This window comes from Jaculus jaculus, chromosome 14, assembly GCF_020740685.1.
Source record: "Jaculus jaculus isolate mJacJac1 chromosome 14, mJacJac1.mat.Y.cur, whole genome shotgun sequence".
Lineage (NCBI taxonomy): Eukaryota > Metazoa > Chordata > Mammalia > Rodentia > Dipodidae > Jaculus > Jaculus jaculus.
In genome coordinates, this window is record NC_059115.1 from 83,800,118 (window position 1) to 83,821,309 (window position 21,192).

General features: G+C 45.7%; 1 protein-coding gene across 1 annotated transcript; it reads left to right on the forward strand.

The window, feature by feature from the left end:
- The first annotated feature begins 617 nt into the window (after window positions 1–617).
- Lhfpl2 (LHFPL tetraspan subfamily member 2) lies at window positions 618–20,344 on the forward strand. The gene is made up of 2 exons (XM_004651664.2): window positions 618–1,170; window positions 16,939–20,344. Exons 1-2 carry the CDS (start codon window positions 750–752, stop codon window positions 17,193–17,195), a joined length of 678 nt encoding a protein of 225 aa, XP_004651721.1. The 5' UTR covers window positions 618–749; the 3' UTR covers window positions 17,196–20,344.
- Window positions 20,345–21,192: the final 848 nt, after the last annotated feature.

Genomic DNA, 21,192 nt, shown 5'->3' on the forward strand with positions numbered 1-21,192 from the left:
TTTTTTTTTTTTTGAGTTTTAATTAGCATAAATTATCTCCTCTACAATAATGTGAGAAATGAATGAGCATGGTTTTGTTTATCCTTTCTACTGGTGTTTCCTTTTACATACTTGATCTCCAGGCAGTTGTTGGGGCTTGGTTAACTCTGTACTGTTGAACAGCAAGCACCTTGGTGCAAGTTTTGAGAACTTAGCTTGTCTGATGCCAAAGCAGTGGGCCAGTGACCAGCAGTAGAAGAGGTAGCCTGGCCATTGCCAAAGCTCCCTGCCAGCCGTGTTCGGATCTATCCAGATCTCAGTGCTGGTGGGCTTCTGGGGGCCGGGGTGGGTGCAAGAGCAGACGCAAGCCCTCAGCGCCCGCTGGCAGTTCTGAGCGAGTGGCCTGAAGGAACCGGAGAGCTGGACGCCCATCAACTGTCAGGGACCGCCGGGCTGGCGGCGGGGCGGGGCGGGCCGGGCCTGGGGCGGGGCGGGCCGGGCCTGGGGGCGGGCGTCCGGAGCGCGGCTCACCGTCCTGCGCTCTCTGCCCTAGGTGAGGCCGCCCGCGGCGGGCTGCCGCCGCCAGCGAGGACCGGACGCCCGGCTGCCTGCGCGAATGCCGCCGCCCGCCGGGGACCCGGACCACGCCGCCCGAGCCCTGCCGCGACTTCCTTCCCGGGCCGCCCGGCGCTCCCCCGGCCCGCACTTTTGATTGACCCCCCGCCGCCCGCTGGACTGCTGCTGCGTCTCTTCCCACCGTGGACCTCAACATGTGTCATGTCATTGTCACCTGCCGCTCGATGCTCTGGACCCTTCTGAGTATCGTGGTGGCCTTTGCGGAGCTCATCGCGTTCATGAGCGCGGACTGGCTGGTGGCGAAGGCCAAGGGCCGCGGCGGCGCGGAGCCCGCGGCCGGGGCCCCCGAGCCCCACCACCCCACGCTGGGCATCTACGCGCGCTGCATCCGCAACCCGGGCGTGCAGAGCGTCCCGCGCGACACGCTGTGCGGGCCCTACGCCGAGAGCTTCGGCGAGATCGCCAGCGGCTTCTGGCAGGCCACGGCGATCTTCCTGGCCGTGGGGATCTCCATCCTGGGCATGGTGGCCCTGGTGTCCGTCTTCACCATGTGTGTGCAGAGCGTCCTGAAGAAAAGCATCTTCAACGTCTGCGGGCTCCTGCAGGGAATCGCCGGTGAGTGCGCGGGCCGCGGGGGGACGGGGCGCCGGGGCGGCGGAGTGCAACCAGCTCGGGGTGCAGACCTGCGCGCGCCGCCCGCCACTTGTTGCTCTGCGTGGTGGTTTCCTGTCTTTTCCGTTGAGGTCTGGCTCTGGCCAGGTTTCCTCGCCTACCTTCTGTTGAGCAGAGAGGCCCGGGGCCCCTTCCCCTGTGTGTCATTGTCTCGGCAGGACAACCACTCTGTCCTCCTGGCCTGTTTTCTTGGGGTCTTGAGTTGTTGGGTTTGAATAACTGCCACTGCTTTTTGCTTTCCCCTCGTCGAGAGCCAGGCCCACCTGTAGCAAGGGCTCTGCTAAGGACTGCCAGCCACAGGTGTTAGTAAGGAGGCAGGGAGGTTACCCACCACCCCAGGATTTCACCTTCAGGCAAGAAGGAAGCAAGCTGAGAAGGAAGTAGAATAGACTGTTCTGTGTTTGAAGATGTTCTGATGTAAGTTCTCTTGGAGCCTGACAAACTATTTTGTGCATTCAGATTGAAAAAAAAAATCTGCAAGCTTAACTTCCACTTTCTAAGCATTTCTTACTAATGAGCTTATTGAAATAGAAAAGTGTGAGCTCTCAACAATGACCCCGGAGGGAAGGCATACAAGGATTGTTGGCCCTCAGCTAGGCTTCCCCAGGGTCGCAAGGTAGGACCCGAGAAGGGACTAAGTTAGAGGACACCCGGTAGAAGGAGAGTGGACTTGTGCTCATTCCCTTTTCGGCCAAGGCATGTAGTGATCTCATCTGGCAGAGGAGCAGGAGCCCACTGCTGCCAGGTGCAGGTAGGTCCTTTGGAGTACTGGCCAAGCCCAGAGCCCCATCACGTCAACAGTGAGGACCTGTTTCCACCATGGCTGCAGAACAGCCGACCCCACAGAAAGCACCTCTCCCCTGACTCGCAGCAAATGCCTGCCTGAGCTCAGCAGGGCTGTGTCCAGGTAGATCAAATAACAGGCTTTTTGTTTCCCCTCAAAGGGCCCATAAAAGTTTTTCTTCCTCAAATCCATGGTGTGCTGTGCTAGAAGGATGGAAGGCAATGGTCCAACAGGTGAGGGTGCATCTGCTGGGGCCTGAGCTGCCTCCATGGGCATTATAGCTCACTCTATGTATCAGTCTTATGACCCTTGTTTCTTACTCTTTTTTTCTTTTCTTTTTATTATTAGTCTTAAGGTTTTTTTGGCTTATTACATTGTTTCCACAGAAAGATTTCTGCTGTGTAGCTTAGGCAGAAATTCCCCTGCCTCTGCCTTATAGGTGATGGGATATAAGAGGCATGGACCACCAAGCCTGGCTTTTGCTTTTCTTTTGTGGTGTTTGTCAATTCCTTTTCTTTTTCTTTGAAAGGATGGGTTGATAAGTTGGTTGATTACTTATCCAATTGGATATTTTCGCTTAATGTATGACAGGGAGCAGCCTCCTCCTCTCTCTATCTGATAGGATTACCTGTGCCACCAATGACAAGAGAAATGGTAGACACTGAATCTGAGAGACCAGGATCCCAATTTTCAGCTTTGCCACTAACTAGCAGTTCTGCTTGAGATAAACATTCCTCCTCTCTGGGCTCGCTCTTAAAAAGTAGAGCGATTGGGACTTTACCTTAGACACCTGATGCTGTGAATTCTGAAATTTACCCAGCATTTCATCTCCCAGAAACATTAAAGTTGGAAGGTTTCAGGCTGGAGAGATGGTTTAGCCATTAAGGCACTTGCCTGTGAAGCCTAAGGACCCAGGTTCGATTTTCTAGGTCCTACCTAAGCCAGATGCACGTGGTGGTGCATGCATTTGGAGTTTGTAGTGGCTAGAGGCCCTGGCATGCCCATTCTCTCTCTCAAGTAAAATAAATGTTGATTTAGAATGAAGGGTTTCCCTACTAGCTCATTTTCTTATCAAGGGAAATGTCCCCACTTTCTTCACAGTGCCTCCAGTGTCTGTCTTGAAACTTGTGACGTTTCAAAAGCCTTTGGTAACACTTCATAATAAACATGTAGCATGTACCCAGGGTTGTGAACCTCCTGAAGAGCCCTGATTAGCCAGCCGGGGGGCGGGGGGTAGGGGGGAAGTGGTCAACTTCTACCAGGCTGAATTGAAGTCCTCCACACCTTCACTGTGGGCCTATTAGTAAGCCTGCATGCAGGTGAGGCTTGTCACCCTGCCAGCGCTTCCCACAAGCCAGTAGCCGTTTATAGCATGGGTTAAGAGATACTGAATCCCAACACACAAGCTGTTCTTCATGGTGATTTGGAACTCACTATGTAACCCAGGCTGGCCTTGAACTCAGGGCAATTTGCCTCATCCTCCAAGTGCTGGAATAACAGTGCTGTTTCTAACGGAGTCAACCCAGTGGGTTCCATCTGTAAGGATGTGGGTCAGCCCACCAGATCCTTTTGTGTTCTTGTTTGCTGATTCTCACAGATGACAAGCATGTTCTTTTCTGCACAAAGCTCGGTGTACACATCCTGAGTATCCCCACACTCCGTGAGCTCTCTCCCCTTTCTCTCTGTGTACAGACTCGGGAAGAGGTGCTGACAAGAACAGAGCAGGAGCACACCCCAGAGGCTGGTCTGCTGGTCATGTTGGTTCCAGAAATCTGAGCTTTCTTGAGAACTTTTTTTGCCACCCCTATGATTTAGACAGCATCTCCGAAATTCCGAAGTTACAGTCTGAAAGGCAGGAGGCAGAGGTTCCTGTCCAGTCACTTTACTCTCTGGGGGCCATTGAGTTAAGGCGAAGTCCTGGAACCCAGGAAGCCACACTCTGCAGCAGGGCTAGCAGCGCACTGCAAAGACGCTAAGAGGGGCGGCGTGAGCCCCCCTGGGGTTTAGAGGCACATCTGCCGCTGGCCTCTGTGAGCTCCTTCTCCCATGATGGAGGTCCCTCCTAGGTAGTTGAACCCAGTAAAAGCAGCAAGCCTGGTCCCAGAACAAATGACTATACAAGTGGCCGAAGCTACCGCTCTCTCCATGACTGCACTAGCACCCAGAGCCCAGCCTCAGGGCAGGCTTGCCACTGCGAGACCTCGCCTCCCCCATGGCCCACCCTGGTTACTCCACTGAAACAAATGGAGCTAGAACTACCATGAGTTCTTGAAGGAAACAATGGGGTGAATTTTTTAACAACTTGCCTTGTGGCAAAAGTCACATTAAAAAATGTGACTGAATATAGAATTATGTCACAATCATATTTCTTTTTAAAAAATATATTTTATTTGAGAGAAAGAGGAAGAATGGGTACACCAGGGCCTCCAGCCACTGCAAATGAACTCCAGATACATGCGCCTCCTTGTGCATCTGGCTTATGTCTTTTGCTGTCTATAAAAATACAAACCATTGAGCCAGGAGTGGTGGCATGTGCCTGTAATCCCAGCACTCAGAAAACAGGCAGGATCATTGCAAGTTTGAGATCAGCCTACGCTACATAGTGAGACCCAGTATCCAAGGAAGGGAATAAAAATGTGTGTGTATGTATAAATATATGTTTATTATTTTAAAAAGTATGTGTGTTACCTCAATAGAAACCCCTATTACTTTAAAAACAGTTAACTTTTAAGTTAACCTTCAGACCCAGTTGATGGTAGGCAGCAAGCTGGTGATTCCTCAGTATTGTCCACAGAAACCTGTGGTGTTCATCCAGCACCTTTGCCATCCTTAGAGTTCAGGGCTCTTCAACTTAAGGTGGCTGTGAAACAGTGGACAATTTACCTCATTTCTCTAAGCCTCAAGTTGTCTCACTTGTAAAATGGGTATAATCATACTTATGGGTAGTTGCTTTATTTGAGGGGGAGCAGAGGACAACCCTAGGTACCATTCCTTAGGCACCATCTAACTTTTTTAAAAACATATTTTATTTATTTATTTGAGAGAGGAAGAGTCTTCTGCCTTCTTACCAAGTTTTAGTATGCTTTTATGTTTCTAAGGATTGTCCATTTTAAGGGATAGGATATCTTCTAACAAATTGGCCCTGTTGTCCTAAAGTCATGAATTCACTGTATATGGCCATTCTCTGATTCCCTAAGAGCCTTCCTGGGCTGGCACTGCAAAGTACAGAGCAGCCCTGGCCTTTGGTGCGGCAGAGATCATTGTTTTAAGAAGCAGAAGACGGCACTTCCTCCCCTGACTGCAGGTGGCTGTTCCGACTCCCCCTCAGCCCTCAGGCTGATTGGTCTCTACTGGAGAGAGCATTCCAGGATTTGGCAGAGCCAGAGATGCACATGGGTTCTTATCCCTCTGGGATTCATTACAAAAGCTGGGTAACCATCCAGCAGGGCTGGGTTTTGCCAGCTGTCTTCCTTAGGTTGTGACCTGGATGTCATCCATAGTGAAACTGTAGAGTGCGCAGATCCAGGTTTTCCATGACAGCATCAAGCAGTTTGTTTTTGGAAATGCATGTAGGGCGAACTTAGAAGTCCATGGAGTCCCCAGTGACTCAGGTTTGGGACAGAAGCCATTAAGATGAGCTCAGGATTTGGCTTGCTAGTGCTGCTGTGAAGTGTTCCACTGGGATTGCCACGAGGGTTGGGCCAGCACATGAGCCGCTGGGCCTGCTGGATGCCTGCTGTCTTGCCGTCTTTCCTCCCAAGCGTCTTTCTATCTGTTGGCTCTCACGCACTCTTCTCCCTCTAGCCTGTCTGTCTGTCTGCGTGGTCTTAGTCCAGCAGGATTGCCTCACCAAGCTGCCCCACCCCTGTGACTAGACAGACTGCTGTGGGCTGACCTCTGCCTCTGCAGGGCTGGAGTGGAGGGCGTGACCATGAGAAGGGAACACTCCTTGTCATGGCGGCTAAGGGCCTGGTCTGTGTGGCGCCACTTCCTAAGAAGTGAGCAAATGTTTTAGAGTGAAGGAAGAGTGTGAGAATGAAAAAAGGAGTAAGAGAAGAATGTGTGTGGCGGTGTGGGAGTCTGCACGACTGCTGGCCACTCGCGAATCTGCATGTGTGTAGAGATGAGGGAGCAGGAAGCACCACGGTCATCCTCCAGTACGATAAATTAACCCACCTCATCTGAGGCAGCAGTGTGACTCTGGTGGTCCGACTTCAAACTTCCCTCAGAGAAGAGGCCTGAAATTTGCGGAGAAACAAGGCACTAGGAATTTATGTCCACCAGTCAGGACTCGACTTTTCTTGACAGTCCTTGCACCAGAAGTCAGATCAGCAGCTCCATGTCTGAATCTATTTAAGAAATGAACAGGCATGATACCTTTACTAACTTCCTAGCCTTTAGTAATTGCTTGGTAAAACGTGACAAATGTGGAAGAGTTATAGTAAGGCAGGTCAAAATTCACTTTCAGTCTGAGGTGATATTACTGGGTGCCTACTAAGTGCAAAGATTTGTATTAGAGAGTAGTCATTTTATAAACTGCACCCTAGGGAAAAAACAGCATATATAAAGGGAATGAAGAGCTCAATCAATCATATTATGAAATAAGACGACTGCCTAAACACAAGTAGACCCAGCAGCCATTAATCTGAGAGAATCCAGAGGCTAGGATGTATTTTTTAAACAATCAGTTACAGAACTGGAGAGATGGTTTAGCAGCTAAGTATACCTCCTAGCAAGCATGAGGGCCTGAGGTCAAATCTCCAGATCCTTGGGCTGGAGACATGACTTAGCATTTAAGGCACTTACATGGATTCCCCAGGATTCATGTAAGCCAGATGCACAAGGTGGCGCATGCATCTGCAATTCGTTTGCAGTGGCTGGATGCCCTGGAGCACCCATTCTTTCTCTGATCTGCCTTTCTCTAATAATTTTTTTTAAATCTCCAGATCCCACATAAAACAGCTAGGTGTGGCCATGCATGCCTGTAGCCCCAGTAATGCAGGGGAGCAAGCTCCAGTAGAAAGAAACAAGGTCAGGTGGAAGAACAGTGGAACAGGACAGCCAAGTTCCACTCTGGCCACAAGGGCACATACACATGCATATACCACACCCACACATGCAAAACAAGGTCTTGGGTACAACTGCAAACTCTAAAATTTCATTTGCAGCAAATAACATGTGAAAATGGTTTGCTTTGGTACTGCCACGTCATTGTAGACATAGATGATCATGGACAATCATATTGAAATTACAAACAATGGCCTAAATACAGCTGAGTATTTATATGAGCACAGTGTTTCACAATGATTTTTAAGCACGTTAAAAATAATCCATGTCTCCTGTGAAGAGCACAGGTAGCTACGTGATTTACCTTTCGTGTGCAGTCCTCCCAGCGGCCACACGAAATGGCCAGCCAGCAGTGAAGCACACATGCACAGCTGTCTTTCACCATGGATGCACAGCTTATCAAGAAAATACTTCAAAAGGTTCTAGTTACACGTAAGCAACATAACAAAGGGTTTCCAGTATGAATGTGAAACAGTGCTTCATTACCAAATGGAAGGAATTATTAGCTAAGTTACTTTGTGGAATGCATTTCAACTTCAGAGTGAGAACTTTAAATACTGTTAGAAATCGATGGACTTCTGCTGGGGCACAGCTAGGGAGGCAGCAACGCAGAGACCACATCTTTCTTAGAGATTACCTCCACATAACCTAAGGGCATCATATAACTCTTAACTGATAATTACAATGGAAACTTCCCCTGGCTATAAGGTCCTTTTATCATAATTATGCTCTGTTATCCAGAGGACACTGCCTAGTTACTCTGCCTTCCTATTTCTATCCTTTTTCCTTGACAATTATAGTAGTATAGGAGTGCTATTAGTAGAAAGTGGCCATCCCGAATTCCTCTGGGGAGATGACATAAGTATTCATACAAGCTATTTTTTCTCTAATTATTAACACCTGAAAATATCAACCAGTTCCTTCTTTTTCTCATCTTTACCTTAGAAAATCTGACTAAAAATCTTTTTACTATTAGTCATATCCTCAGTAGAGAGATAAAATAGTCTTCAAAGGCATTAACTGAAGACCTTTTTCATTACTGTACCCTCTGACCTCTAACGCCTGATACAGCCCTTGTAGCAGACTTACTAATGTTAAAGTCAGGCCCTGATCTAGCTTACCCATAAACTCTTCACTTTTTTTTTTTGGTTTGTCGAGGTAGGGTATCACTCTCGCCCAGGCTGACCTGGAATTCACTATGGAGTCTCAGGGCGGCCTTAAACTCACGGCAATCAAGCTACCTCTGCCTCCCGAGTGCTGGGATTAAAGGTGTGCGCCACCACGCCCAGCAACTCTTCAAACTTTTAACATGCAATGCAACAAAAGGAAGTTTACATCTACACTCCGAGAGAAAAACTCAAAAACCTCCTTAGCTTTGCCTTGGTACCAGCATAGTCAATACACAGGATCCTTAGAAAGATATCCTTTCCCTAGACCTAGACGGTTTTATAAGAGCCCTCAACCAGTAGCTGCCTTTGAACAAGTACTGGAACATTCTGGTAAGATTCCTGCCAATTCACAGGGCAGGGTGTAGAAGGAGAAGAGGAAAAAGGGCTTCCTGCCACTGCAGTGAACTCCAGCCACCAGACTTTGCAAGAAAGTTGCTTCAACTGCTGAGCCATTTCTCCACACTTTATGAAATGATAAACAGCTGGAAAGATGGCTGAGTGGGTAAAGTTCTGGGCATGCTATGCCTGTAGTCCTAGCTCTGAGGAGGCAGAGACAGGGTATCTGGAGACTCACTGGCTAGCTAGTCTAGCAAATTGATAAGTTTTGGGTTCCACAAGAGACCTGCCTTAAAGAAGAGAGCAATTGAAGACTTCTGGCTCCCACACAGATGAACAACACAGACAGAACAAAACTGAGACATGATGAGAAGACATGCCGGTTATTTTCAGTGTCCTAATAGATTTTGGCCTTCTACTAGTTTGCCAACCATTTACTCGCAATTTTATCCGTAGGTTTTTGTCTGTGATATTCTTTCGACATGTCACCTCTAACACAGCAGGAGGGTCTCCTTGAGCCTTGTGTTGGTGAGGGAGCATCATTACTGCAGGATGTCTCCAGAAACTCCATTATGGCACACAGCATGCTCTTCAGGAGGAAAATATTTCAAAGGCCAATTCAATGGCCTGGGAGTCTGATATAGTGTGTCTTATAATATTCACAGTATCTGTCTTAGAATAAATCCTGTGAAAAAAAATGTCCCCACCTTACAACAGTGCATGACCCACAGATAAATGTTAGGGATTGCTGAAATGACTTCAGCCACTGTCATGCACGAGAACTTGAGAAAAAACAAAACTTTAGGAGGGAAAAGGAAGTATACAGGTAAAAAATGTTAACTGCTCACTACATGCAGAGGGACCCCATCATTACACAAGTGCTGCTCCAACTGTTATTCCTCTGCTGGAAATCACACCCTTCCCCCCAAGTGAAAATCTGCAGATTGTCCTCAAGATGCCAGCAAGTGTGGAACAGTCCATTTCCTCTGCCTGCCTTTGGCTGTTTGTCAGTCCCACGACTCCTGGTGCTCCCCGACCCTCTTGTCCGTCTGTCTTCCCTGCGTATCATTTTCCGCCGGCAGCCCTCTCCCTGCGTTTCCTGCCTGTCTCGTTAGCTGGCCTCACTGTAGCCGGGCATAGCTGGAAACAGTTCCAGAGTTCTGTGGTTAAAGTGAGACTGTTCTTTAGATAACTGAAAATTGATTGTTTAACTGACTTACTGCCTTTTTCTCTGCCTCTTGACAAAGGACCTTTTCCTGTAGCCATACATGTGGTTAACAAAGAGGCCAGAACAATAGCTTAGCCTTAGGGAGCTGCCAGTTGGTCGAAACTGCCAACCTCTGGGATTCAGGTTATTGACTAAAGGTCCTCTGGCAAGAATTGCCCAAGGTGGTTTCACACAACAGTGCAGTACAATCTTACTACTCTAGCTTTCATTCATATGTGCAGCTTCCCGGGAGAACTTCTCACCAGATGAGCCAAACTCCCATCCTGTCTTGGTTTGCTCTTTACTCAGTACGAGCACTTGCTGAACTTTATGGTTGATGCTAATTCCACTAACAACTTTAGAACAGTTTCTGAGCTGTGGCACAGAATGAGAGCAGGTTACAGAAGGCGAGTCACTCTCTTGATTGGCTTCTCTTGTTCATGTTAGAGATAGTCACAGAGTAAGGGACCCAGGGTGAAATCTGGAACTGTGCCGTCATGAACTGAGCTTGGTCAACAGACCAGGCCGCAGGCTTAGATCTCTGTTTTTCCTATCTGGTTAGTCCTGTGCCTGCAAACAGTGGATTTGCCCTTGCTTTACTTTAGAGAGATGAAGGAAGGGGAAGGATATCTGATAGTGTTGGTTACCTGCCGCATTCCTCAACAAGCTGATAGCATGTTTAATCAGAACTATTATGAAATTTTGACTGTGGTTACCCAAGGTTTTTCTGTGAGGTGACAAAATTGTGATGTCTCATTAGAATGAATGTTGAGTCAGTAATCAAGTGTCAGGGGGCCAGAGCACAACCAGAAAAGTGTTTGCTGCACAAGCCTAAGAATCTGATCCACATAAAATGGTGGGCATGGTAACACATTTCTACAGTCCCAGCACTGGGTAGGCAGAGACAGGAGGATCCCTGGGACTCACTGGCCAGATCGTCTATGCTCATTGGTGAGCTCCAGGCCAAAGAGACCCTGTCTCAAAGAGGCTAGATGGTGTTCCTGAGGATGACAACAAGATTGTCCTCTGGCTTACACATAAATGCTCCCGCACACATACAAACAGTTTTAAAATGTGTAAGGTATATATGATTTCAAAAGCAATCGTTTTTCTATACTTGAGGAGCTCAGAGGTCTACTTAGGCTCCTACTCTAGCCCTGGGGCTGAAAATACTGAAGGGCCTTAGCAGGCAACTGAGTAAATAGCAGTTGAATAAACACAAGTCACGATGTAATAAAGTGCTGAGGTCCACAGGGCAGTGAAGTATACAGAGAGTGGTGACAGATGTTTTACTGAGGGGGGCATTTCTATTAGAATAGAGCCCAAGGGGTCAGCACAAGTAAGAGTAACCTCTACCTTGTCCAGGGAATGGCAACCTGTCTATAGAGTGTGACCCCATTCTTAAGTGTCCTTTGCCTTGGAAGTGTTGAAGACCTGTGAAACCTGCTGATATCTGCTCCACTGGCGGACAGGCCAGCCATGGTGTGCACTCACGGGGCACTCCTTGGTACGTCCGTGGAGCCCTTGTGGAGCCTGCTGTGGGCTCTCTAGGGATATTAGGGTGTCTCACAGCTTTAGAACAGGCCTCCAGATTATAACCTAGAAGATGTGCTCAGTGTTGTCTTCCCCATGGGTCACTGGGGAGTACTGGCAGATTGCTGATTTTGTTCCTGTCTTTAAGAAAAAAACTTCCTTTGCAAACTGAGGTCTAATCAGTCTGTTTAGTCTGGAAGCCTGAGGAGGAAAGAGGAGCTCAGTGTTGGAAGACTTGCTTGTTCAGGCAGACATTCCACAAAGCAAAACCAGCCTTGACATCTCAACTTTCCAGGAAAGAAAAATAGCCTCCTGTGTAAATTGTACGTGACCCACAAAGACAGGGCTGGAGTCTGGTCCCTTAAACAAGTAGGGTGTGTATGGAAGAGGTAACCAAAAGGCTGTAAAATAGCAACCAGGTCTCCCCTTCCTCCCAAGCTGTGATCCACACTTGAGAATGAGCAAGGCTGAAAATGTTTTCCTTCCCATGAAAGGGGCTTGATTAGATTTTACAAGGCAACCATAAGGAAGTTTCCTAAGGCATGACTTTGCAGGACAGCGACTTGACTTCCTGGTGTTTCAGTGGTTTGGGCATGTTCTATATCTTAGGCAGAGGCAAGACGACTCCTACCTACATGGGAGCCCAGTCTAATTAGAGTTAAACCCAAAACACATGCTTAGATTCAAGGAGACCCTGAAAATCCCTGGGCAGGTCAGCAAAACTGCTGGGAAGATGATGTGAGTAGAAGAGGCGTGTTGGGAGATCATGGCCATCACTGAGGTTGTCAAGACTATGTTCATGTGAGGTGACATCCCAGTGGCTTATCGCCAGTTTTCATCTTCCACTACGAAGACTGAGCCCTGCCCTTGCTGCTGCCATCTTCTCACCTTCTTGGTACAGTAATGCCTAGAAGGCAGAGTGAGGATTTCCTTTAGGGTTATGATGAAGATAGTACCTTCTGAGCCACCATCCTGCCAGTCAAGCCATAGCACAGGTTCTTAGTTGTCAGGTTAGAATTTCTATGGTGGCCCAGCTATCTTTGGTTACTGGCCATTGTCATTTTTGTGTTCCTTCCCTGTCCCAGCTAGGCAACAGGTTCCATTTCTAGTCAGCAGCAACCAAGCTTTACTCCCCTCCACAACAGCCCCTGACTGAGTAATGCCTGCTAGAGACTAGGGATCCCCCCAAGGCTGCTGGGAAACTACTCTCAACCCGAGAACAGTGGATACTTAGGGTTCATCTCACCACACTGGACCTCAGGAAGGACAGCCAAGAGTGGTGGTCACTTGAGAGGACCACCGGACTTTCTGGAATTTCTTGCTACAGGAGGCCTTATCTAAATACCCAGTGAAAGGACAAATAAGATTTAAAGTGTGTATATGTGTAATATATATAGCTTACCTGAAGGCCCTCTGTCTCCCTCAGACAGACCTAGTTCCTGCATTTCCATGGCACTGGCTGTATTAATGCTGAGTGTGGAGGCTCCCCAGCCAGGGCCAAGTAGACAGGGCAACCCTCCCACTGGTACGCTGGGAAGCGAAGTAGGTTGCTGTCACTGCATCCACTGGGTGGACAGCCCACAGCCCACTGTTAATCATCCTGTAAATATCCACTCTGAGACTTCTGATCATGGCCCCCTGCTGTATTTATTCACAATTAAGTCAGTGGCAACCACAGGAGTTTCTGGATGGGCTCAGCAGGCTCTGTCAAGGAAAGCTGAAGTCTCTAAACCTATCTGCTTCCCAACAGGACCCTGGAGCTGCTCTGCAACAGGGAACTCTGCTGTCCGTCCCTGACACAGTAAAATGTTTTCACTTAGGTCACCTGTAGCACAAGTGAGATGTGCATCTGATAGGTAATTGGAACTATAAAACGAACTCTTTGCTCTTCTAAAGGAAGAAGCGGTGTCTTTGGCCAGGATCTAAGCCTAAAGGGAGGAGGGTACTTCTGAGCCCATGCTGATTGACCTTCCATAGAAGGCCTAGCAGCCGTGTTCCAGGTTTTGGGGGGGGCAGCCACTTAGGACCTCGAGGGAAAGGGCAAAAAGGGTAAAAGCACTTGCTGTACAAGCATGAACCTGAGTTCAAGCCCCAGCAAGGGGTGGGGGAACACTACCAAGATTTTGCCTTGTAGGAGGCTTCATAAAGGAAGAGGTAGGGTTAAATGGGGGTTTCTCATAGGCTGCAGAAGTACTTTGGAATTAGATAATTCATTTAGATCTCCCTGATGAGTACACGCTAGTCACTGGAGAAGAGTTTGTTCTTTCAAAGGTTCAAATTGTAACCTCTTAGCCTCAGAATTTTGCCTCTCCCCACATTATTATACCTCTTGAAATATACCCTTAACAATAAGCTGATCCACTTAAGGGTAGACCTCAAACTGCTTGTGTTTAGACATAGAGAGAGGTCTGCTTAAGTCTTTACTCTGTTGTCAGGCTGCTGGTCTGTGTTCCAGTTTTATCACTACAAATACATAACATACATTTCATTTTCAAATATGCACACTGATCATGTTCCTATTACTTTGTCTACTCCTACTACCCTCTTCAACTTCCCTAGCAACCCTCACTTTCATGTCATATATGAGTGTGTGTGTGTGTAAACACCAATTTAGATTACAAAAGAGAAAATGTGATTGTTTTTCTTATCTCCAGTTCAAACCATTTTCCCACAAATGTAATTTTACGTTTTTACAGCTGAATTGTTGAACCATCCTTGCATCCCTAGAGTTAAACCGAGGTCATTATGAAGTATTACCATAATAATATACTGGATTTGTAGGAATGTTTTGCACATATGTTCACCAAGAAAATGGGTGACTTTTGTTGTGTCCTTATCTAGTTTTGATACTTCGTAAAATGAGTTTGGTAGTAGTCCTTTCCTTTCTACTGGTGTTTGTTCATCTTTAAATGTTTAATAGAATTCAGCAGTGAATCCAGCCAGTTTTGGAGGGGGGGGGGTTCTATTACTTTCCTTGTAGATCTAGTTTATATTCTCTTGACTTAATTTTGGTAGGTCATGTGCATCTAGAAATTTATTCACTACTAGATTTCCCAATTCCTTATTGAGCCTTTGATATCATTGGTCTCTACTATAACAGCCCCCTTTATTTCTTAACTTGTTTTTTTTTTTTGTTGTTGTTGTTGTTCTCTTGGTTTGGCTGAGTTGTTCATTCTTTGACAACATAAACAAGACTAACATTTTGTTTCATTGATTAGAAATACTTTTTACAGACTCCAAAATTCACACTTACTTTCTAGGTTAATGATTAGTATATCTTATAAGAGCAGAATCAGCTTATGAGCTGGTTGCCATAGAAAGGTTTCTTAGAGAAAAGACCTTGTGTCACTCCAAAGCCACAGCTCTTTATTTAAAAAAAAAAAAAAAGAAAGAAAGAAAAAGTTTTATTTGAGAGGGAGAATCAGCATGCCAGGACCTCTAGTCACTGCAAATGAGCCCAGACAAATGTACCACCATGTGCATGTAGGTTCTGGGAAATTGGGCTTCACAGGTAAGTGACTTAACGAGTAAGCCATCTCTCCACTCATAGCTCTTTCAACAATTAGCTGAACCACTTAACTTGGTAAGTCTCTGCTGGGGCCTCTCATGCTGTTGTGTGCACACACTAGACTACAATAGCTCTTCTGCATTTTCTAGCCTAACATCTATACCAGACTGCTGATTCCTAATTGTCCACATACAGAGCACCAATGCAGTCTTGACTTGCTGCCTTTCATTTCCAACAGCTTCTCTCCCACACACTTCCCTCTACTACATTTCCTTTCCTTAGCTACACCTGGTAAGCAGCGTCCCAGGATAAGGAGTTAGAAAGCCTTTCCTTTTTGGATGGACTCATATGGAGTAATCAGTGAATTCCCTCTAGCCTCTGAGTGAAGTGGGAACAATCAAATCCCAAATCACTCCAAAAGTGACATGCTCAGGCAAGCAAGGTGACACTTTCTTGGAATGAAATCTGGGGCTTGAAACACTGTCCCTGGTCTTCCTGTAGCCTTCATGCTGCTGCATACAGAACCAGTCATGTGCTCTAGCTGAGGAAGTTGTTTGATGACTTGGAAGCTTTGACATGGTCAATTCAGAGAGTCTTAGTGATGGTAAGGAGACAGAACTGCAAGTCAAGAGTCATTTATGATAATAAAGTGGCTGTTTCAAGGCATCAAAAAAATGGGACTTCTTGGTTATGATTTCTCTTCTCTGAACAGTGACACATAGTCAAGTTTTTCCTGCCACACAGAATAAAGCCATCCTTCTCTGACAGCACTGGTGACGTGAAATGAAGAGTATTAAGATTTTCTTTGGTAAAATTTGAGGCCAGGTTTGTCTTTGTGACATCAGATCCTGGCCTTCCTCATGAGCAGCTAAGCTGTGAGGAATGAACAAGGGTGCTCACTGGGCTGGAGTTGGCCCAATGAACCACAGGTTGTGTCTACACAAGACTGAGTACACTTAAAAGACAGACTTTTTTTTCTAAACGTGTATATAAATATAGAACTTTCCACTCCCAGGTATGGCATTAGATGTTGGTAAAACTAACAGACTTGTCACAGGTGTAGATTGAGGTTACATGGCTTTGTGTGAATTCCTTAGTCCAGTGTCAGCACCTCTTTCTGTTGGAAGCCACGTGGTCTACAGCAGTCACTCAACACTGCTGTTCCATCCCCACAGTAGCTGTAGGAAGCCTATAAGCATATAGGGAAAACTTCATTTACAGGGCCACAGCGATGGTTCAGTGGGTAAAAAAGCATGTGCTGTGCCACATGTGACCACTTGAGTTTGAATCCCCTTAAGATCAGATGCAGTGACACAAGTATCTGTAATCCTGGTGTGTCCGTGTCAAGATGAGAAGCAGACAGGAAAAATCCCTGAAGCTTGCAGGACAGCCTGCCCAGCACATACAGTGATGACCACCACCTGGGACCATCTCTGCATTCACACATACACATATAAAGGTTTTTTTTTTTTTTTTTTAACTATTTACACTGGGTGTGATGAGCACGCCTTTAATCTCAGCACTCGGGAGGCAGAGATAGGATCACTGTGAGTTTGAGGCTAGCCTGAGACTACATAGTGAATTCCAGGTCGGCCTGGGCTAGAACGAGACCCTACCTTTTTTTGTTTGCTTTTCAAGTTAGGGTTTTATTCTAGCCCAGGCTGACCTGGAATTCATTATGTAGTCTCAGGCTGGCCTCGAACTCAGTGATCCTCCTGAGTGCTGGGAATAAAGGTATGCGCCACCATGCCCGGCTCTAGATCCTACCTTGAACTCCCCCTGCCAAAAAATTATTTACAAAGCTGCATTTGGCCTTAGGTTGCCACTATAGAATACTATATAAAGAAATAGTAACAAGTTAACCTGCTCTGCCACAAGATAACTTTGAGTATTAAGTTTCATCATGTACCCAGTAGATGAAAATATTTCTAATAAAGTGGTATTTGCTGTTGAGATTGGACTGACTGCGTTCAGAGGCTACTAACACCTTCTATGGCAGAATGGATGTCATTGCACAGCAAGACAACAAATGTTAGAGTGTGTAAGAATGGGTGCTGGGGTTAGAAAAGCCTCAGGGATTTCACCTGTTTTCTCTTCTGCCCCACAGGCCTGTTCCTTATCCTTGGCTTGATACTCTACCCTGCAGGATGGGGCTGCCAGAAAGCTATAGACTATTGTGGACATTATGCATCCGCCTACAAACCTGGAGACTGCTCCTTGGGCTGGGCCTTTTACACTGCCATCGGGGGCACAGTCCTCACCTTCATCTGTGCCGTGTTTTCTGCACAAGCAGAGATAGCAACCTCCAGTGACAAAGTACAGGAAGAAATTGAAGAGGGGAAAAACCTTATCTGCCTCCTCTAGTTTGGATGGGACATTATGCCATTTTTTTTCTTGTGTAATCATGTGAAACAGTGCTCATCATTTGAATCAAGTGAAGAACCAGCCTTTATCTGCCAGAGCCACATTCCACAGCCTCAGACCTCTGTGAGACCAGTGAAAGGTACCAGCCACTAAGCTGAGTGACTGGATGTGAGGGCCACAGTGCAAATGATTATAGACTCTAGCCCTTGACTGTAGTGGAGGATTTGTCAGACGCCATCTCCCTGAGGGCTCCATGAAGGATAGCAATCTGAATCACCAGGGTGGGAAGCCTTCTCCCTTACAGCACAGGAGAGGCAAGGTTCCACCCATAGCTACACACGCCTGTGAGCTTCTCTCCGAAAGAGGCCTGGGGGATGGTTTCTTGTGAATTGACTCAGATTAAAAGGAGATTGCAGACTTTCTAGAGAGGCTGTGTTCTAAAGACACCAGGCTAGGCTTAGCTGACCAAAGGGGTTAATAGGGACAGTGTGTAGTCTTGCTGAGGAACTTATTTTAGGCTGACTTCCAAAGCAAGGTAGATCTATGGAACTGTCATCAAGATCTGAGAAATTGCTGAGTAAAGAAAGATTGGGAGTAAAAGTTAAAAACCTTGGCAGTCAGAGACTAGAACCCACACCAGCCCAGTCTCCTCTCCTAGGGTGAGTGGTTGTGCTTGACTGCCTGAAGAACCTCAGCTTTCTCCTTCCAAGGATATCAGTTTCTAAACCAGCTATGCCTCATGCAGATGTCCTCAGCATTTGTGAGGAGACCTGTTCTCTGGTGATCATGCTGTACGCAGCTGGTTTTGAGTCCCATCAGCAATAGAACGACAATCTGCAGGGAATAGGGGGCCTAGCTCCTCTAGTTTCTGACTGAAATAACATGAAAGAGTTGTACTCACGACTCCATCCGTAAGAAAGCAGAGTAGAAAGTCAATGCAGGAGTTGTACCTGTTTACAAAATACTCAAGTGCCACTATTAAAGGATTCAGTTTTGAATCTAGTTTCTATAAATTACCAGTGTAACTAAATATGGTAAAAAGAATGACAAAAGCAGCTAGAAACAATGCAGTGTGGCATCACATGGCCTCAAGCTGCAGCATAATACAGAAACACTCATGTAGACCTCTGAAGGGTTACTAGTAAGTGCTTTTTACCAGGTATGCAACCCTGAATCACAATCTACAGCCTTGTCCCAGTGCCTCACTTTAAAGCTGTGAGGATAGAACCAGGCCCTGATACAAAACACACACATGTTCTATGTACAGATGGAATGAAACCACTGAAGTTTTATGATGTTTTCTTTTGGCCTGTACTTCTCTCTCACACAGGTGAGATACTAAGAATACGGATGTTGACTCAGTTAATAAATTCACCATTTCTGAAGCAAAGGTCAAAATAAGAAAGCTGGAACTCCTACAGCTTTCATGTGGCCAAGAGAAGGGCAAGCAGGTACTCCCTGAGCAACGCAGGATAAGGTTCAGTGTCCATGAGCAGGATAGGCCATGTGTGGTCCAGTGGTGGCTCCTGACCTCACTGCACACTTACAAGGGTCTAACCAAGTCCTTCTTCCAATACAGTGACAGTGTTTCCAAGCTGGGCAAAGCTTTGTAATTCTGTTCATTAGGCAAATCTTCATAAAATAATTTTTCTTTCTAAAACTTAACAGATTAACTTTTTATATATGTGGTGTTTTCTAACATTGATTTTGTGGCCGCTTCCTCACAGACAAGTTTTAAGCCCAGGGGATCTGCTGAGCCTGTCCATCATGTGCTCTTTGGCTAAGGTGGCAGTGGACACCTAGGTCAACTTGACAGTGTTTATTAATTTAAAAGTTGTTCAAACACCAAGATCAAATTTTCTACAAGAGTAAAAAGGTCAGCTGGGCCTTTTAAATCTTCACTCTAATGCACAGTTTCTTTGGGATGAAAGGGCCATCTAAAACCATGCTAGTCTAGACCAAAATTCTTCTGCATGGCTCTCTACAAACCACTTGTTGACCTATACTCATTTTTCTAATAAATAGGACCATTACTATTACCAGAAAAATCTTATTTATTTTGCCTGCATTTGTGCTATAAGTTTCATGATGGGCTGGGCTTCTCAATCAACTCTAAAGCAGAAATATTTGCATTGGAGTCTGTGGGTTCTTTAAACCTGTGTGCTAAGTCAACAATGTTACATTAGTTGTGTAAGGGTTTTTGTATAGTTTTCAATCACCTGTGGTGTCACAAATGATCTTGGTTTAAACATGTATTCTGTAAAGTGCCATAGTCTTATGTGTAGCATATTTAAAATATATATTATACATACACAAGTTTATGTGAAAGATGTGCAATAACAAAGGTGTATGTATGTTTGTTTTGGGGAAACTGGACAGGAGTCACAACAGGGCTGTTTTGGCAAAGGAGAGAAACACAGTTTTGCCTTCGTGGCTAGTCACTAGCCAATAAGAATTCTAATGCTACACAAATTTTATGTGAAGAAAAGACTGGTATGAAATCCTTTACTCCTGGGTCTGAATTAAAATAATCACTATATGTATGTGAAGGTTATGCCAGCAAGCCAGGCCCAGCTAATGCTAGTCTTTTGTGAAATGTGAAGCTGCCATGTTGCCTTTTCTGTTAGTGTAATAACTAGTAGCTGGTTCATACTCACTAAGGAGCTATTTCTTATCATGCTTTTATAGACCATGTTAATGCTAGACCACTACTTAAGGGCTAGTCTCACACCTTCTTAGCGGTAAGAGTCTGGCTGAGAACAGACTTCTCTGTGCAATAACGTGGCCACTGGAAATCCCTGGCCTGCATTTGTGTTTGGGTAGCAAAGACTTCCAAGGGCCAACAGAATTAAAGGGATGACTGGGATTTCTTCTGAGACTGTGGTGAAACTCCTCCAAGGCTGAGGGGGTCCTTAGGTGCTGTGGAGGAACTTGGCACCACTTGATATTCAATAGCCACTTGAGCCAAATATGAAATTGTATTTACAGCTGATGGACTCAATTGGAGCCTTCAAATTTGTGGTTATCCTGTTATATGTAAACTAATACATTTGTTTGTCTAGCATTGATTAGGTTTCTATGTATATGTATTTCACAGTGTGCTCCCCTGCCCTCCTCAAATCTGAATTAAACCAAGTTTTGCAAACCCATTCTGTCAAGTTTGAATATGTTGCCTTCAATACAGTGCATTTAACTTAATAAAAAAAAATGACAAAAAAAGTTATTTTAAACATTAGCTTATAATATTGATAGAAAGATACTCAAGTACCTTCAACTACTGAATTCTGAACAGACATCCCCAGTGCAGGTTATCTTTACTTTCAAGATAAATATTTCTTCCTTTGAAAAGAATCAATTATAAATAGGCAGAAACTTCATATACTGTAAGTATCTTTGTTTTAAAGTAAAGCTATGAGATAAGTGAAAGACACATTCTTTTTCCTAATGAAAATACCCAAAGTAAAGCCAGAGAAGCCTCACCTGCAACAGCTGGGTTTTTAGCCTAACAGCTCAAAACTAACGCTACCTTCTTATTTCCACATCCAAAGAAGCAACTCCTGACAGGTAGAAGAAACAAAACTGGTTATTCTCCTGATTTAGGGCTTGTGACACTCAAAGTACATTTATGCTTTGGTTTCTGAGAAGACATGACTACCAAATTTCTAATCAAAATCCAAAGCTCTGAATGATTCAAACCTCTGAAGATAAATTTTTTTTTTTTTATTTATATTTGAGAGAGAAAGAGGCAGAGAATAGAGAGAGAGAGAGAGAGAGGCAAATAGAGAGTGAGAGAGAATGGGTACACCAGGGCCCTCAGCCACTGCAAGTGAATTCCAGAAGCATGCACCACCTTGTGCAGCTGGCTGACACGGGACCTGGGGAATAGAACCTGGGTCCTTTAGCTTTGCAGGTGAGCACCTTAACTGCTAAGCCATCCCTCCAGCCCTGAAGATAAATTTTAAAATTGTTTACAGGAGGTACTGAATCTTTCTCAAAA